General features: G+C 36.1%; 1 protein-coding gene across 1 annotated transcript in view; it reads right to left on the bottom strand.

Moving 5' to 3' along the window:
• Window positions 1-1,044: 1,044 nt before the first annotated feature.
• Lpcat2 (lysophosphatidylcholine acyltransferase 2) overlaps window positions 1,045-17,833 on the bottom strand; it is a gene marked incomplete at its 5' end in the record, with an annotated part of 70,233 nt that continues 53,444 nt past the window's right edge. Inside the window, 3 exons of the mRNA XM_010630005.3 lie at window positions 1,045-3,115; window positions 5,777-5,912; window positions 9,521-9,619. Of these exons, the coding sequence (XP_010628307.1) occupies window positions 2,931-3,115; window positions 5,777-5,912; window positions 9,521-9,619 (420 nt within the window). The remainder of the gene's footprint in view (window positions 3,116-5,776; window positions 5,913-9,520; window positions 9,620-17,833) is intronic.

Raw genomic sequence — 17,833 nt, forward strand, 5'->3', positions numbered from 1 at the left:
AGACTGGTGGATAGAAGGAATGGTCAGCTTGGAATGCCCAACTGAACTGAGTGAGTGCGGTTCTGGGCATGGAAGACCCACCTGAAAATTACTGTCAACGGCATAAAAGACCTGGAGGGGAAGACTGTGTGCTGCTGGTTTTCCTGGGGGTGGAGGGGGGGTGCCAGGGCTGCAGCTGTTTTTCCTATTGAGAACTTGGCTGTTCTCCTTGTCCTAGCAGCTTAGGTTCATGCTGTCAACGGGGATGGGTGCTGTTCTAGTCAGGGGAGCTCTGGTCTTCACCTTGAGCTTCGCTTCCTGGCCCCAGTGCAGCTCCTTCAGCCTGATGGCACAGATCCTTTACCCTGCCAGTGCAGACTTTCTAGCTTCCACCACTGGCCTTTGGGCCTTTCCGGTACAGATCCTCCATATGGACTTACATGAGACATTGCCATGCGTTCTAGGCTTTTGTCTGGACTTGTGCAGGACATTACCACGGGACCTAGGCCCTCGGCTGGATTCTTTAAGTCTCTGGTGTGTAGACAGATCTCTTGTGCTCTCTGCATTCGACTTTTTGAGTGAATATGAAAATAATACTGTAAATTAGGCGTCCCATATTAGATCTATTTCCTTGCAAACCCTGACTACAACAGACTCCCTGAAAAGAAATTCATTAGGAGCCCAAATGAGTAAAGACCTGGCCTATTGTAATACTGATCATAACTTGTATTATTATCCATGATTCAACCAGTAAAAATTCAAGTTCTTTAATAAAAACTTAATAAAAATTTAATAAACTTTAATAAAAATTTATGATTCTGGGTAAAATCTGAGTTTTTCATCAGGGTAAAATTATGGCTGACAATTCATAAAGCTTAACTATAAATAAAAATGCTTAATCATATTTGTTAATTTGCAAGCTTATTCTCAAACTATGATAGTTAAAGGTATATTTGAGAACAAACTGGAAAAATGGAATTTTTTAATTGTCAAGAATGCTACGTAATAAGTTTGTTTATTCAGTAACACAATAAAATAGGAATATTCCATTCACAGAAGAGGAGTAAACAACATAAAATATTATGATAAAACAGGAAAACAATGGGACCATAATTAAGAACCTGATAGCTTTTAATTTACAATAGCACTTTTATTATTAATAGGACTAAAATACAGTAGACTCTCGAAGTACAATTGGGCTGACATATGAACAACTTGGGTTAATTAGGTTAATGGAAGATTCATCTGCCTCTAGTTACCTATAGCAGGTACCCATGTAAACATCTAGATCTCAGCTTTATTGACTTAGTTACAATCAGCCGTTGGGAACCAATCGAGTTTATAAGTCAAGGGTCCACGGTATATTGTTTTGTTGGTGAAAAACAGTGATAGTACTTGAATATTTACACCTATTTACCACGTGTCAGGCACTGCTATAAATTACTTAATAATTACTTGTGCAATTTTTATGCAATAAGTAATAATTAAGTATGCTCATTTAACACCCTTTTAAAATGCTTTAAGACATATAAAAAGCAAATAATTACACATAATTAAAATTGAAATTTTCTGGTATTCAATTATTCAAGTACATATTTATCTATGAAATTAGAACACTAAGTGCTTAATATGTAAAACTAGTTTAAAGTCGCGACTCTTGATTAAATATAATCTCCAATACTCTCATGAGGCTTCGCAGCTTCGAAAAATGAACTTTAAACAACTAGCTGGAGGGTGAATCACTAATACATTCTAAAACATAGCCAAAACAAAGAGTTTGATTTCAAAGACTGAAGTCAGTATAATAATCCACTATTTTTATAATTATATTAATAAACTAGTTCTTTGTTCAAAATCTCAAACATAAATGACATTAACAATATGCATGCATGAGACCTAATAAAAATGGCACTTCAGGGAAATTATTGCTTAACCTAGAGAAAGAAAATGTTAATGTTGGATTCCTGCCTAAGGCATAAATTGTGGTCATGCACTAATAAAGTAGGTTTTCTTTTTTAATTCTCTAGCTTTTAGAGATATTTTGGAACTTTTTATGTTTTCTATATAGATATTTTAGACAAGCTCTAAAATTTGAGAGGATAATTGACAAAATAAAATTCCCTCTTGGATGGTAAAATATATTAATTCTACTATTATATAAATAGAACAGATCTGATTCATTTATTGGACAAGTGCTAGCTTCTGAACCATCCAGTTAAAATTAAATTAAACTCTATGGCAAACAATTCATTTTCTCATTAGGTAATCAATGTTACTTTCAATAAGGCCATTCCCACTTAGTCTCTTCTCTCTTGTCACAGCAGTCATCTTTAAAACCAAGTTCTAACCCTATAGATCACGTAAAAGGAAACAATTTCCTTAACAGGTGGTTTAAGGGAATCTGCAATAGAGATGCATTTAAAGAAAATGTAAGTTCTTAAGCAGTCTAATTAATGGAGCTCTTTCTTCCCATATGAAACTGATCTAAAAAACTGAAATTCAAATGCAAACATTAATCTATGAAGTTAACAATAAAACAGTCTGCAAAATCTCTGACTCATACTATTATTGTTTTTTAAAGGAAAATGGACTGCAGTATTTGTACTGCATTAAAATCTTTACAAAGTTGATCAATGCTGACCAATAAATAGTAAGACCAACATATTCATTTGGTTATGTAAATTATACTAGAAAATCCATAAAAACACAAAATATTGATCACCAGTAAACCAAACAGCAAAATACAATGCAACACAAAAGAAAAGAAATGTTACTTGGTAAACACCAGTTAATAAAAGCAGCTTCAGTAAGAAAATCGATCAGCGTTACATAGACAATTTCTTCTTTAAACAACCTTACTCCACAAGCACATTTAAAACACAATTAATAAATGTATTTTTAATTTTAAGCAAAAACCACTGTATTCTCTTCTCTGGGTGTATGTGCTGTTCTTAGTCATCTTTTTTGTCTGAGGTATTTTCTTCATGACTTTCAGGGCTGACTTTATTGCTTGCAACAAAAGGAGCTGTCTGTACTTCATTTGGCAATGAAAACACATGGCACGTCTGGAGGTCTAAATATGTTGTGAATATCTTAGCATATTCTGGATGCCTCAGGGCAAAACTTTTGAATTCCTCTAGAAGACAAGAAAAAAAAATCCAATAAATTAGGGTGAATCTCTTTTGGCACAGTATGAGGTAGCAAATATCCTTAATCATGTCATATGATTATTACACAATTCTGTTCCCTGGCTCACAAATACTGCCGGTGAGAATATAAATTGTTCAACCACTTTAGAACTTTTCCACTCACTACTAGTCAGGTCAAAGACAGGCATACTGTATGACCTATTCATTCTATTCTGAGGTACACAACCTAGAGGAAGTGAGCATATTGTATGCAGGGAGATATGTACAAGAATGTTCACAGCAATATTGTTAATACTAGGTTAAAATTAAAATAGAATATTTAAAGAGGTCTATTTCTGGGCTAGGGGTGTAGCTCAGTGGCACAGTACTTATCTCGCATGTGTGAGGAACTAGATTCAATCCCAAGTACTGATAGGATGTATACTTCTATGATGCAATGGTAAAGTAAAGCAAGGCAGAGATTTCTTTTAAAGTCAGAGTGCTGTTCCCTCCTGTAAGAGGGAGGAAGGGGATGTGGTAAGGAAGGGACACACAGGGAATTCTGGGGCTTGGGAAAGTTCTATTTCAAGAATAGAAATGGCGGTGATTACACAGATGTTCATTTCATAAAATTTCATTGTTCTCCACATTTATGTTTTATCCCATTTTCTGTATTTATGTAATTTTTAGCATAAAAATGTTTTTAAAAATTCTGCTGCAAAGGACTTTCTATTACTGGCTTTCAAAACTATTTTAGCCCTTAATTCTAGCATACAAAGATGCAACCTTGAAAAGCTAAGCTTTAGCTTATACTCAATACAGTAGTGGCCAATAAAATATATATAACATTCATTTCACAAGACTTCTGAGTAGTGATTCTTTTTATATCAACTGTTTAAGATTCAGGAGCTGACAGAAGTATAGAAGGCTTACTAAGTTACCTATGAGGTCTTGGATCTCAAGCCTCCAATAATCAGGAGTTTCTAAAAAATGACACTATCTTCAGTTTTTAAATTACTCTATCCTTGCCTATATGAATCTATTTCAATGTTGAAGAGGAGGACTTAGATGACTTCTAAGGAAAGAGAGCATGAGGATTGATTTACTGAAACCAAGAATTTTTAATTTCAAAACTTGTACTCTTTCTAAAAGGCCAAAATCCTCTGGTGGGGTGTCAGTGGCATTAAAGAGTAACTCATTTCTAAAAGTGCTCTAAGTTGGCTATAAGTGGAATTTGGGCATTAATTTGACTAATGGAAAACCAAGAGCAAAAAAGGCTCACATTCATGACATGTCAGTATGTCTTTTTAAAGTAAAATTTACTTATATAACCTCAAACATCCCTAAAAAAGTTGAACCTATACAATATTGGGAAAGGGGATTCTTGCTTTAATATTCTGAAAAGAAACAGGCTGAATTCCAAAAAAGCAGACTTCCCTAAAAAATTACTTAAATTCAGAGTTTAAAATTATGACTACTTATAAATCATTTTTAGTATCATCCCCTGAAAGTTATTCCAAGTAATTTTGAAAATTTAGTACTTCAAAGTAATGAACAGTATTACATATGAAAATGTTCAGAGAAGAATTAGTACACATGGATTTATTAACTTTTATATCAATATGTATACTTTGTCATTTTATCCTTTGTTTTGTTTTGTTTTGTTTTGTTTGTTTTTTTAATAAACTCAATAAAGGCCCGAGGCACTTAATTACTCAGAAAAAGAATATGTGACAGCCTAAATAACAGTAATTAAAGACAGAGTAAGAGGAATCTGTGATCTACTTCCCTGTCCAGTGAAGGTTATCAAGCTGAAACTCCTTGAACACCTAGGGAAAAGTAATTAAGGAAGGAAGGAGTCCCTTCCAGCCTGAGAGGAAAGGTTGAGAAGATAAGCCAGCCTAACTTCTTTTAACTAACATCAAAGTCCAGGCTGGAAGCAATCACCGAGGCTTCTCCACTGTGTGCTTCTGGATGACCGCACTGTGAAGAGTAGGGAAACTGATTTACCCTCCTATGGCTCTACTCAACTTACTCTGATGTGTGGGACTGAGCCATCAGGAGAGAAGACAGTCGATGATGGAGGGTCCTGCCGTACACCAACAGACTTGTGGATGTTTTTGTAAACTGCTACAGTGAACATCCATAAATGGTTTAGCTACTATTATTGTTGGCACCTGGGTCCACACTCCTCTATTGTAGTTACAACCCAGTTTGATTAATTTGCTGAGTGTCTCCTGGCTACACTGACAGGAGATAGGAGAGGCACTTAGGTATAGAGTCAACATTGCAGGCTGTAAAACCAAGCTGGCTTGGATTTTGGAGCCTGGTTCTTGTAATTTTAGCTGGAGGATGTAAGGAGAATTATTTAAATCTTTTTACTCAGTCAAAGAACAGAATTCTAATTAAATAAATAGGTTTGCTGTAAAGATTAAATGAGTTAATGTATACAAAATGTTTAAGAGTGCCTAAACATGTAAGTCCTCAATAATTAGCTACTATTACTAACACATCACTACTATCCTCAGTCAGCATCAGCAGCAGCATCATTATCATTACTATTATTTCTACTATTAATATAATTAGTAGAGGGAAATACTCTTCTATAAGCCTCAATTTCATAGTCTGGATGCCCTCCTTCTAAACCAAGAGGCCAAACTTCCACTTACCATAGGAAATAGAGTCCCCTTGGGCGATTTCCTTGAAGAGACCAGAAACATCAAGATCAGGAACTCCAAGAGAAGCCTGCAGAATGGTGGAAAACTCTTTCTCTGATATACAGCCATCCTCATCAACATCAAAGAGCTGAAGTAGAAATAAAGTAAGAGTTCCCTCAGGAGACTAGTGTTATGGGATGGTCTTGGAAATAGATTCATTAATGATTCAAATATTTATTGTCAGGGGCTAAGATATGTATATGAAGAAAGTATGATCTCAAGCCAGGGATTTAGCTCAGTGGCACCATGACTAACTTACAAGAGCAAGGTCCTGAGTTTAATCCCTAGCACCCGGGAAAAAAAGAAAGAAGAATGGTTTCTGCTGCTTTTACAATATTAATAGTTTAATGGTACAGAATTAAACTAGCGGCTATTGCAGTACTAAGTGCAAAAGGAAATGGAAGCCTTATGGGGAACATGATGAATCCTAATAAAAGAGGTCCAAAGAGGCTTACTAGGGGAATTGGTATCATGGCTGGGTTTTAGAACATGGAAAGATGTTACCAGAAGATATAAGGAACGTCAGGTGACCGCCTGGGGTTAAAGTCAGTAGACTGAGATTAAGTAAGAATTAGGATGGTAGGTATATAATGCTTCACTTAATCTTGTACGACAGTGATGGAAGAGAAGGTAATATGATCACATGTGAACCTAAGGAAGTCTTTGAAGCTGAACATGGAGGATGGGTTAAGGGCAGGAAGTTGATAAGACTACAGGCAAGAAAAATACTTCTAGGGTAGACAAGCAGGAAGAACAGGAAGACAATAATTTGTAAGCAGCAAAAATAGGACTTGAAGCAGAAGTGTGTAGTGATGGAAAAGAAGAAGCCAAAGATGTCTGAGTTTTCTAGCTTGGGTAACTGGGTGAATGCTGGTTACATTAAGCAGGAGAGGGAAAACAAGGACAGGTGCCAAATGAGATGAAAAGCTGGAACTGAATAGTTGAAATGAGTCAACAGTGGTTAGAAGTAAGAAAGAGAGTCAGATAGCAATTCAGAAGATTGAGGAATCCTGTTAAGAACTGGAACAATGGGTATGTTTGAGCTTCTCTGTAGAGAATGTACAAAGTAAAGCAAAGTAAGAACAGCAACAGTTGAGATGTATAGGGAAGAGGAACTGACAGACTTAGGAGAAGCAATTAAAGAACCAGAAAAGGAGAGTATACATTCCAGATAAGTTGAGGGAGGGTTTTTATGTCAAGGGAAAGAGACTCTGGTAGTAGTAATGGCAAATAGAGCAAAATGCCACAGACAGGTCAATAAGAAGCAGAAGGGTTTGCACTTAGGAAATTGTGATGACTTTAATAAACAGTTTCAGGAAAGAGGAAGCCAGAGAGTAATGGAAATCAAGGAAGGAATGGAAGCGAAAAGTGAAGGGAACTGGCATGGACACTTCTTCTTCTTTTTTTAATTATGGAATGAAAGTCAGGAGATAACAAATTAGCAGCCAAACTCAAAAGGAAGTTGTCTTTAGGAAGCACTACACTGAACAGGAGAGGAAGAGGCAGTAGAGAGGGGATAAAAAATCAAGCTGAAGAACAGGTATAACTGATAGATAAATAATATCCCATAATCAAAATCTTCTCCTGGATATTAAGAATTTTTAATGGTATAAGAAACTACTCTTTCAAGGCAATGACCCAAAATATTCACATTACTTTGCATGTATTAGGCCCTAACCTTCCCAACAGTCTTATGTCAGGTAGACCATTTGGACCCTCCCTGGAGTTTGAATTATGAACTGAGTTGCCTAGTTTAACTATAGTCCCCAAGGAAGGGGATAGGGCAGTTCCTGGAGCAGGGAACGTGAGAGCTTCTTAATGCTGAGTTTTCTCTTGAGCCTACACCCTGACCTCACAACCATTCCTCGTTGGTGTCACTCAGCCAGAGTCTACCCTATCACTTACAGCTGAAAAGCTCTGAGTCTAACTCTAAAGGTCACTGTAGGAGAAAATAAAAGCTAAGAAATTAACTATGAAATGCTGTCCAAAGAAAAGAATGAAAAAGGGCCCTATATATAAAAGGATACTACTAAATGAAAAATAAAGTATGTAAAAATATTTCTGGGCCAGATATTTAGCTCAGTGGTTCCACTGGCTGCCTTGCAAGTGGGATTGTCTTCTCAGAGAAAGTCAGAGTTTGATCCCCAGTAAAAAAAAACAAAAAAAAAAAAACAAAAAAAAAACCAAAAAAATAAATATATATATTTCCAAAACATAAAACACACCTGCATCTAAAGATTAAAAAATAAACAATGCAAAGTATGACCCTTTCCTTACTGAAAAAAAAAAACAACTAATTATAGTTGTAAGGCTTCCTTTTTTCTTTCTCCCATCTCAAAACCAAGGTCTAGGCTAGACGAAAGTCTCACGGCTTCTTTAAAAGCAATAATTACTGTGATTAAGGGCCAAGTTTTCTATCAGGTCTTTCATCGGTAAACCAAAAGTGACTATTTGCCTAGCTTAACTTGTAATTACACATACAATTTCAAAACAGAAATATCTCCATTGAAATAAGTTAGCTATGTGTGTAATTTTAGGTTTTATGATGAGTAAGTCTATAAAAGCTGAAGATCTTAAATTTTGGAAAATGTTCTGGCTCCTGCCTTATGACCATCTGTTAGGCATCAACCACGTAGGTTCTTTACAGGCCTAGACGTCAATTCAGTGGAGACCAATACAAAATAAAAAGTCAACTTAAAACTTTCTATTAATGACAGAACACTTGGAAATTCCCAAGGCTATCCCTGGGGGCCTATAAGAACCCTTGGCAGAAGAGACTTTCGAGATAACAAAGGGGAAATAAACTTGATGGAGTCACAGTGGGATTGTCTTCTCAGAGAAAGTCAGAAAGGGGTGAGAGTAGGAAGCAGGGAGAGTGAAGGTTCTCAGCTCTCATTTTATTTGGATGGAGCAGAAACTAGGTGGCTGCAGGAGAGCCAGAGTGGTAGAACAAATAGGGAGATTAGGACTCTGTTATACTTGAGAAACAATCACAGGTGCTTAGAACTCAAAGGAAAGATCATATTTCAATACTAATACATGAAGCACCTTTACTCTCTGATGAAACACACTTTGGATGTTCTTTCCTCTCCTTTTAAAATGGCAAATAAAATCTGAGACTGCATAATTCAAACTTTCATGAAACTCTACTGGGGACTGGAGACAGACATTTTACTCATTCTCTTCCAATTTATATCGCTATATTGTTGGGAAAACATATGTGATACGAAGGGAAGATGTGCAGGGTAGAAACTTGGGACATTTACGGTGGTTTGACACCTCCATAACAAAATAAATTCTAGCAGCCAAATGCCACTTAAAATATCTCTGACATACCAGACTGAGAAAAATAAGGACAGATCAGAACTTTTCACATAGTGAATTAGGATGACGAATGACAAGTGGTGTTTATTTATAAACCTTACTGGGGGCTTCAAAAGGAGGAGGCTGAAAAGAAATCATTTTTAAGTTAATTTGTTAAATCACCTGCTCCTCCATCTTGATGCCGTTACCTAGGCTGCTTCCCTTTCTGCTTAAATGAATGCTTGTGTTTTCTTTATTCTCAGCAGCAATTGACTTAATAACATTATTCTTCTGTACATGTCACAGCAGATCTTCCAATTTTCAAATAATACACTTAGAGTCAACACTTGTTTACAAAGCAGACAGAGATGTTGTCAGTGGAGTTGACAGTACCTTAAATGCCACCTGGATGATCTCCTCTGTGTTGGCAGGGTTGCACAGGACAGCCAGGCCAATCACATACTCTCGGAAGTCGATACTGCCATCATTATTCTGTGAAAGGATGGGAGAAATCAATTAGGAAACCTACCAGTTAGAATACTGTTAACCAGCCTGCAAGCTAAAATCCTAGTATTCCTGCAGCTCAACATCCTAATGCTCTGAGTCCTTCTGGACAAAAATTCTCACTGAGATGGAACAGCAAGCAAATGACCTCCCCATTCTCAACTCAAAAGGAAAAAAAAGAATATGCTCTCTTTAGTAATAAATACAAACATTTTGTAACTGAGGCCATTTAGAGTGGTCCTTCAGCTCCCAGTGGCAGTTCTTGAGCTCAACCTTTCCTTGATGGAGCATTTCCAGGGAAGTCTACATAGACTTTCTTCTTTAGTAGGACCAAAGCATTTATTCCACAATTAAAAGTAATCCTGCCACAATGGCCAGCAACAAATGGTGCTGGTCTTAAAGTGCTATGAATCAACCCTCCACATATAGAAAATAAAGGGTAAGGGAAAGGGTAAACTTGGGCATTAATTGTGCTACATTCTTTCTTTTTTCTTAATTTTCTTAAACCTGTAGCAATGGAAGCAAACTTGGGAACTTCAATAATCCTCTGGGGGTATCACATCTCAGAAAATCCTACACTTCTAAGCTAATAAAAATTAAACCTAACTAGTATGATCCACCTCAGGAGTCATTTCATGCTGATAATATAAAAGAAAGGATTGATAAGTCTAATCAAGGTTTACTGAATATAGTTTTTTCCTTACTTTAACCATTCACCTAGACAAAACCAAAAAGAATAAAAACAGAATGACAGCTTAAGACAAGGGAGAAATGGGGGGGAGACAGAGAGAGAGAGAGAGAGAGAGAGAGAGAGAGAGAGAGGGGGGGGAGACAGAGAGAGAGAGAGAGAGAGAGAGAGAGAGAGAGAGAGAGGGAGGGGAGAGAGGAGAGAGAGAAATAAGGCAGAAAGTGAAGGAGCAATGAAGGAAGAGGAAACAGCTTAAAAGAAAGTGAGAAAAGAAAAAAAAGAGATAAGAAGTGGGAGAAGTGATGGAAAGGAAATGGCAGGAGAAACAAGAGCAGTTGTAAACAAGCACTGTGAATGTAATCCCAGGTGTTAGAATGATTTTGGCAGAAAAATCTTCAAGTGATGAATTCCCAGATAAAGCAGGAGCCAGTAAAACAAAGATGACACAATGCTGAATTTGTCAGGCTAACAAATAATGTTTGGTATCAACCAAAGACTGATCTTTAACTGTGACTAAGTCTCTACACTTCACTCATGAAAAGCTCCTTTAAGGCAAAGATTGCTTTCTTTGTGTGGTAGTATATACCCATTGGCTAACAGTAAAAAAAAAAAAAAAAAAAAAAAAAAAAAATTATTTTCTTGCCTGTGTCTCCAAGTTTATAGAACCTTTACTTTAAAACACTATGGCAAGCATTCATCACTGGGCTTTCATAGATGAACTTAGGAAAGGGGGAGATTGTGAAGCTCCCAAAAATGGTGTACAACTTTTGTATGTACATTTTTCTAGGAAAAACAATTTTAGGAAAAATTTTCCTAAATTCCTCAGACAACCAATACTCAAAAAGTTAAGAATCACTTTCACTATATTATTTTATTTTAATGCAGGGTAAAAATTAAAAGGAATAATAATTTAATTCCAGCTTCCCACTAGAGAAAACAGAAACAGAGGTTTTAAGATTTCTCTAAGTAAGAGTTTATTCCCAAGGCAAAAACTGTCACCCAATTTTCTATTTGTTTGAAAACCAGACTACAAGAGAACTGTGATTTTTTTCTTCCTTTCTTTAATCTATTTCATTGTTGTATTATTTACACTCAACAGAATGCATCCATTTTAAGTGTACAGTCTGATTAACAAATGAATGCATAAACATAATCATTACCAAAATCAATATCTACATTTCATCACCACAGAGGTTTAAGACAAGGAAGAATTTCAAAGAAAACAATTTCCTTCTTCTGCCACTATCAGTTAGCTTTTTAATATACTGTGGAGGGCTGTTTTTAGTAAGCTTTAGATGTTACGGAGCTTTTATAAACAGGTATATTGTTCAACATAAATAAATTTCTTCTGTAATTGGGTTTTCCCATTAAGCAATATAGAAGTTTTGACTAGAAGCTCTAAAGAATACATCTAAAATATGTTGTATGCACACTAAAATTAATCACATATTATCTGTATGGAATAGTCCTTTGCATCTTTACTGTGAGACATCCAACACTACTAAACCCTATGTATAACACAATCCAAACATTATAACTCATTTTGCAGACAGAGATATGTAAATGTAATGCAACCTTAATATTACCAGTAGTCACAGAACAAGGTCACATTACAGACTGCTTATTTTCATTGAAAATATTATATATTAATGGTTTTGACTGACAAGATTGAGTTAAAGCAGATCCTTAATTCAATCACATTAGAAAATGTATGGAAGTTTTGGTTCTAGTAAAATGAAGAGAAAAAGTAGCATGGAATTTTTCTGAAAGATTCTCTTTTGGATTAATAACATATACACTGTTAACGTTCCAAATTCAGAATAGCACAATTTCAAACTGGAACACATATTAGAAATCAGCCATTCAATTTCATCATTTTTACTAATAAATAAATTGATGTACATAAGTTTCACTTAAGGTTACAAAACTCACTATTACCATAACTGCAATTAAAACTTAGGTAGTCTGAGAGGCTCACTAGATTCCACTGGTAAGTGCATGCAGACCCAGCCAGAAGCCCTAGTGGACAACAGGGACAGGTGTCAGGATCCCAGCCAGGGTCCTGCCCAGCCACCAGGGGCTTGGGTGCACAGCCCCTAACTAAAAGTCCTCCCAGACAACAGCTATGTAGGTGGGCAGGCTCCAGCCAGCAGCATGCCCAGATACCATGCTAAATGTGTGCAAGCCCCAGCCAGAACCACACCCAAACAACAGCACAGTGCAGGGACCAAGAAGGCCACCATTCTAAATCCAGGAATTGGTATACTGGGTGAGCTGCAGAGAGTAGGGCTCTCTGAGGCTTTCTGAGGATTGAAGCCCACTGGGTGAGCAAAGGGTCTCCTCAACAAAGGCACGGCAGCCTGCATTTTATGAAATGAGAATACACATAAAGAAGCCTCAAAACCAGACTTCCAGATCACCTAAGGCAACCCCAAGGGCAAACGATATGGAACAATCTGATACTCAACCACCTGGACTCCCTGAACTGGCAACAAAAGAGGATCTAGAAAAAATAAAATATGAAATAATTTCTCACATAACAACAGAGATTATGTCCACAGTGAAAGACACGATTAATAATTATAGAGCAGATACAGATAAAAAAAAATAGAGGAGCTGAGGAACATGATGGAATCCCAGCACAGGAAACAAATGGAATCTATAAAACAGGTACAAAGAGTAGAATGAGCCAACGTGAGGACAGAAATCAGAAAAAGAAGACCGGATTGCAATTAGTGACCAGGAAAAGAAAAATTTCTTTAAAATAAGGGACCATGAGAAATCAATCCAGCAGCTGCTATATGATGCGAAGAAGAATAATATAAGACTGATCGAGTCAATGAAGAAACAGGAGACAGTGCAAACATTTTAAAAAAACTGTTCACATAAGTAATGGCAAAAACCCTCCCAAGCAGGGAAAAATTTTGACATACAGGTAAGTGAGGCATATAGGACTCCAACTAGCTATGATTAAAAAAAATCTATACCTAGGCATATAATAGGTAAGGCATATAAGATTCCAAAAACCCAAAAGAAGAACAAAATACTATAAGCAGTTAGAGAAAAGTAACAAATCATATACAAAGGAAAGCCTATCAGAATCACAGCAGACTTCTCAACCCAAGTTCTGAAGTCAAGAAGAGACTGAAGTGAATATTTCAAGCCCTAAAAGAAAACAACATCCCACCCAGATTGATGTACCCTGAAAACTTATATTTCAAAATTGATAGAGAAATAAGATACCTTCATGACAAAGAGAACCTGAGGGACTTCATGAATACCAAACCAGCACTCCAAAAACTTTTAAACAATATCCTAGGAAAAGATAATGAAGATCACAACCCCACAAAGCCCTACAGAATAAATCCATCAGGTAAGACAAGAAAATAAATGCAAGGGGGAGAATCCAACAACAGGAAAAGGTCATCACAAGGTTAAGTCAATACATATCAGTTATAATCATTAATATTAATGGTCTCAATTCACCAAAAGAAACAGACTGGCAGAATGGGTCAAGAAGTAAAATCCAACAATATGTTGCATACCAGAAATGCACTTAATTCAAAAAGAAACTCATAGACTGAAAGTTAAAGGGTGGAAAATAATACTCCATGTGACAGGAACCTGAAAACAAAGCAGGAGTAGCTATCTTATTTGCAGATAAAATGGATTTCAAACCAACACTATTTCAGAGAGACAAAGAAGGACACTATATCCTTTTAAAGGGAATAATCCAAGAGGAAGAGATGAAAATCATAACCATATAAGCACCAAATACTAGTGCACCCAACTTTAAAAAACAAATATTAATGGACATGAAAAATCAAATAAACACTAATACAATAGTAGCAGGAGACCTCAATACCCCACTGCTACAAATAGATAGATCAACTAAACAAAAAATAATGTAATAGTAGAACTCAACCAAATTCTTGAACAAAGAGACTTAACAGATGTTTACAGTGTGTTCCACTCCACAAAATCAGAACACACATTCTTTTTGGCTGCACACAGTCTTTCTCCAAAATAGACCACATACTTGCTCATAGAGCATGTTTAAATAAGTGAAAAGGAATCAAAGTTATTCCCTGTATATTGTTAGAACATAGTGCGATGAAATTGGAAATCAATAGCAAAAGAAACCCCAAGAATTTAATAAACATATGGAAATTGAACAACACACTCCTGAACAATCAATGGGTCACAGAGGAAATTAAAGAAGAAAGCAGGCAGTTTCTATAATTAAATGACAATCCAATGCAACATATTGGAATCTATGGGACACACTGAAAGCAATCTTATGAGAGAAATCCATAGCACTGAGTACTCATATTAGGAAAACAGAGCAACCTCAACTAAACAACTTGATGCTGAATCTCAAGCATCGAGAAAAAGAAGAGCAGGATGACCCCAAGCTCATACAAAGGAGGAAATTATAAAAACCAAAGCAGAAATCAATGTAATAGAGCCTAAGAGAACAATACAAAAAAATCAATGACGCAAAGAGTTGGTTCTTTGAAAGAATAAACAAAATTAACAAACCCTTAAACAACCTTATGTAAAAAAAGGAAAGAAAAGGCCCAAATCCATGCAATTAGGAATGAAAAGGATGCAATTACAATTGACTCAGCAGAAATCCAGAGGTTCATCAATAACTACTTTCAGAACCTATACAACAGTACGATGGAAAGCACAGAAGAAATGGACAGATTTCTAGATACGTATGAATTACCAAAGTTAAACAATGAAGGCCAAAAAATTCTAGACAACACAATATCAATCAATTAAATTGAAAATGTAATTAAAACTTACCAACTAAGAAAAGCCCTGGTCCTGATGGCTTCACTGCTGAGTTCTACAAGGCATTTAAAGAACTATTGCCACAACTCTTTAAATTCTTCAATAAAATTGAAAGGGAAGAAATACTCCCAAATTCCGTCCTGGGACCAAGCATCACCTTGATCCCAAAAGCAGAGAAATACCCAGCCAAAAAAGAGAAGTATAATAAACATAGATGCTAAATAAACATAGATTAGGTCCCTAATAAACATAGATGCCAAAATCCTCAATAAGGTACTGGCAAACAGAACACAGAAGATAATCTAGAAGATCATATGCTGTGACCAAGTGGGACTCATCCCTGGGATGCAGGGATGGTTCAACATAGCAATAAATGTAAATACACTATAGTAGTAGAGCCAAGGACAAAAACCATACAATTATCTCAATAGATGCAGAAAAAGCGTTTGACAAAATCCAACACCCATTCATAATTAAAAAAAAAAAACTTACAGAAAACTGGAATAGATGGTCTCCATCTCAAGCTGATAAAACCCATCTATTAAAAAGCAACAGTCTATATCATACTAAATTCTCAAAAACTGAAATCCTTCAAGCTAAAATCAGAAACAAGACAAGAATGTTCACTATTACCACTCCTATTAAACATGGCTTTGGAAACATTAGCCATAGCAGTTAGACAAGAGAAAGAAATAAAAGGAATAAAGATAGAAAATGAAGCAGTTAAATTATTATTTGCAAATGACATAATACGCTATAAACAAAACTCTTCTAGACTTAATAACCCAGTTCAGTAGAGGAGCTGGATACAAGACCAACACACAAATATCAATAGCCTTCTTGTACACAAATAACAGACTCACTGAGAGAGGAATGGGAACAAGAATTCCTTTCACAATAGCATCCAAAACAAATGAAATACCTAGGAATAAACCTGAGAAGAAATCAAAGACCTCTACTCTAAAAACTATAGCACTCTGAAAAAAAGAGACTGAAGAGGACATCAGAAAATGGAAAGACATCCCTTGCTCCTGTGTAGGAAAAATAAATACAGTGAAAACGTCCATACTTCCACAACTGCTATATAGATTCAATGCAATCCCAATTGAAATTCCAGTGACATACTTCACAGAACTTGAGGAAACAATCCAAAAACTCATTTGGAACCAGAAGAGACCTAGAATAGCAAAAGTAATTCTAGGCAACAAAGAGAAGGTAGGGAGTATCACAATCCCCAACTTGAAAGTATATTACAAAGCTACTGTGATAAAAACAGCATGGTACTGGCACAGAAACACACCAAAAGATCAGTGGAACAGATAAGAAGATGCAGAAACAACTCCAGACACACAGCCACCTCATCTTTGACAAAGGAACCAAGCACCCTCACTGGAGAAAATGGTGCTGGAAAAATTGGGTTTCAATTTGCCAAAGATTAAAACTAGACCTATATCTCTCACCATGCACTAAACTAAAATTAAAATGGATTAAAGATCTACATATTAAAATAGAAACACTAAACCAGCTGGAAGAGAGGTTAGGTAGAACTCTTGCAGGCATTGGCATAGGAAAAGATTTCATGAACAAAACCTCAGTTATATGTGAACTAGCACAAAGAATCAACAAGTGGAAACTCATCTTATTAAAGAGCTTCTGCACAGCAAGACAAACCACCAACAGTGTGAAGAGACACCCACAATGTGGGGAAAAATTTTTTTACCAGCTGTTCCTCAGATAAAGGTCTACTATCTACAACACATAAAGAACTTTTAAAAATCAGGAAAAAAGAACCCCTTTCGACTCTTGGTGGGAGCGTAGACTGGTGCAACCCCTATGGAAATCAGTACAGAGATACCTCAAAGAACTGGGATTAGAGGTCTCATTTGACCCCGCTAGTCCTCTTCTGGGTATCTTCCCAAAAGAACTGAAAGAGTCGTACCATAGTGATACATGTGCACCCATGCTCGTAGCAGCACAGTTTGTAATAGCTAAAACTTGGGAACAACACAACTGCCCATTAATTGGAGACTGGTTTTAAAATATGTAGTCTTTTAATAAGATGGAGTACAACTCAGCCATAAAGAATGAGAAACTAGAGACATTTATAACTAAATGTTTGCACACTGAAGCCATACTCTTGAGTAAAATAAATAGGATACATGTATAACAGTTTCTCTGATGTGAGAAACTGAAAGTGTAAATAAGGATAAAAATATTTAAGAGATAATGTGAAATAGGAAGAAAAGGTGCAAAGTGGAAGGGGAAATGGGGTAGGGGAAAGGAGAGAAGGGAAAGGAATAAATATGAGAAAAGAAAAAAATGGAAACAAAGCCTTCGTAATGAGCTGTGGAGGGATTGAAAGGAGAGGAGGAGAATGGGGGAAGAAATAAGAAGCAATATAGATTATGTAAATGGTTCAAATTCCCGATAATGAATATCAGCATACTATATACCTAGAATGTACCAATAAAATCAATGGATTAGAAAATGTAGGTAGTCTTACTACCAATCACTCAAATTAAAGCAAAGAGTTTGATTAAATATATTCAAGAAAACAAAAAAGGTTGTTTAGCAATGCATGCTTTATTGTTTTTATTTTGAATCAGTTTCATGATAAAAGTTTTATTCCACAAGTCTGTAGTTCTTTCCTTTAAAAATTTACTGAATTCCCAGAAGAATCATGACCTTAATTTAAAAATCCAGACTAGAAACTA

Source organism: Fukomys damarensis, unplaced genomic scaffold (assembly GCF_012274545.1).
Source record: "Fukomys damarensis isolate Sample0158 unplaced genomic scaffold, DMR_v1.0_HiC HiC_scaffold_32, whole genome shotgun sequence".
Taxonomy (NCBI): Eukaryota; Metazoa; Chordata; class Mammalia; order Rodentia; family Bathyergidae; genus Fukomys; species Fukomys damarensis.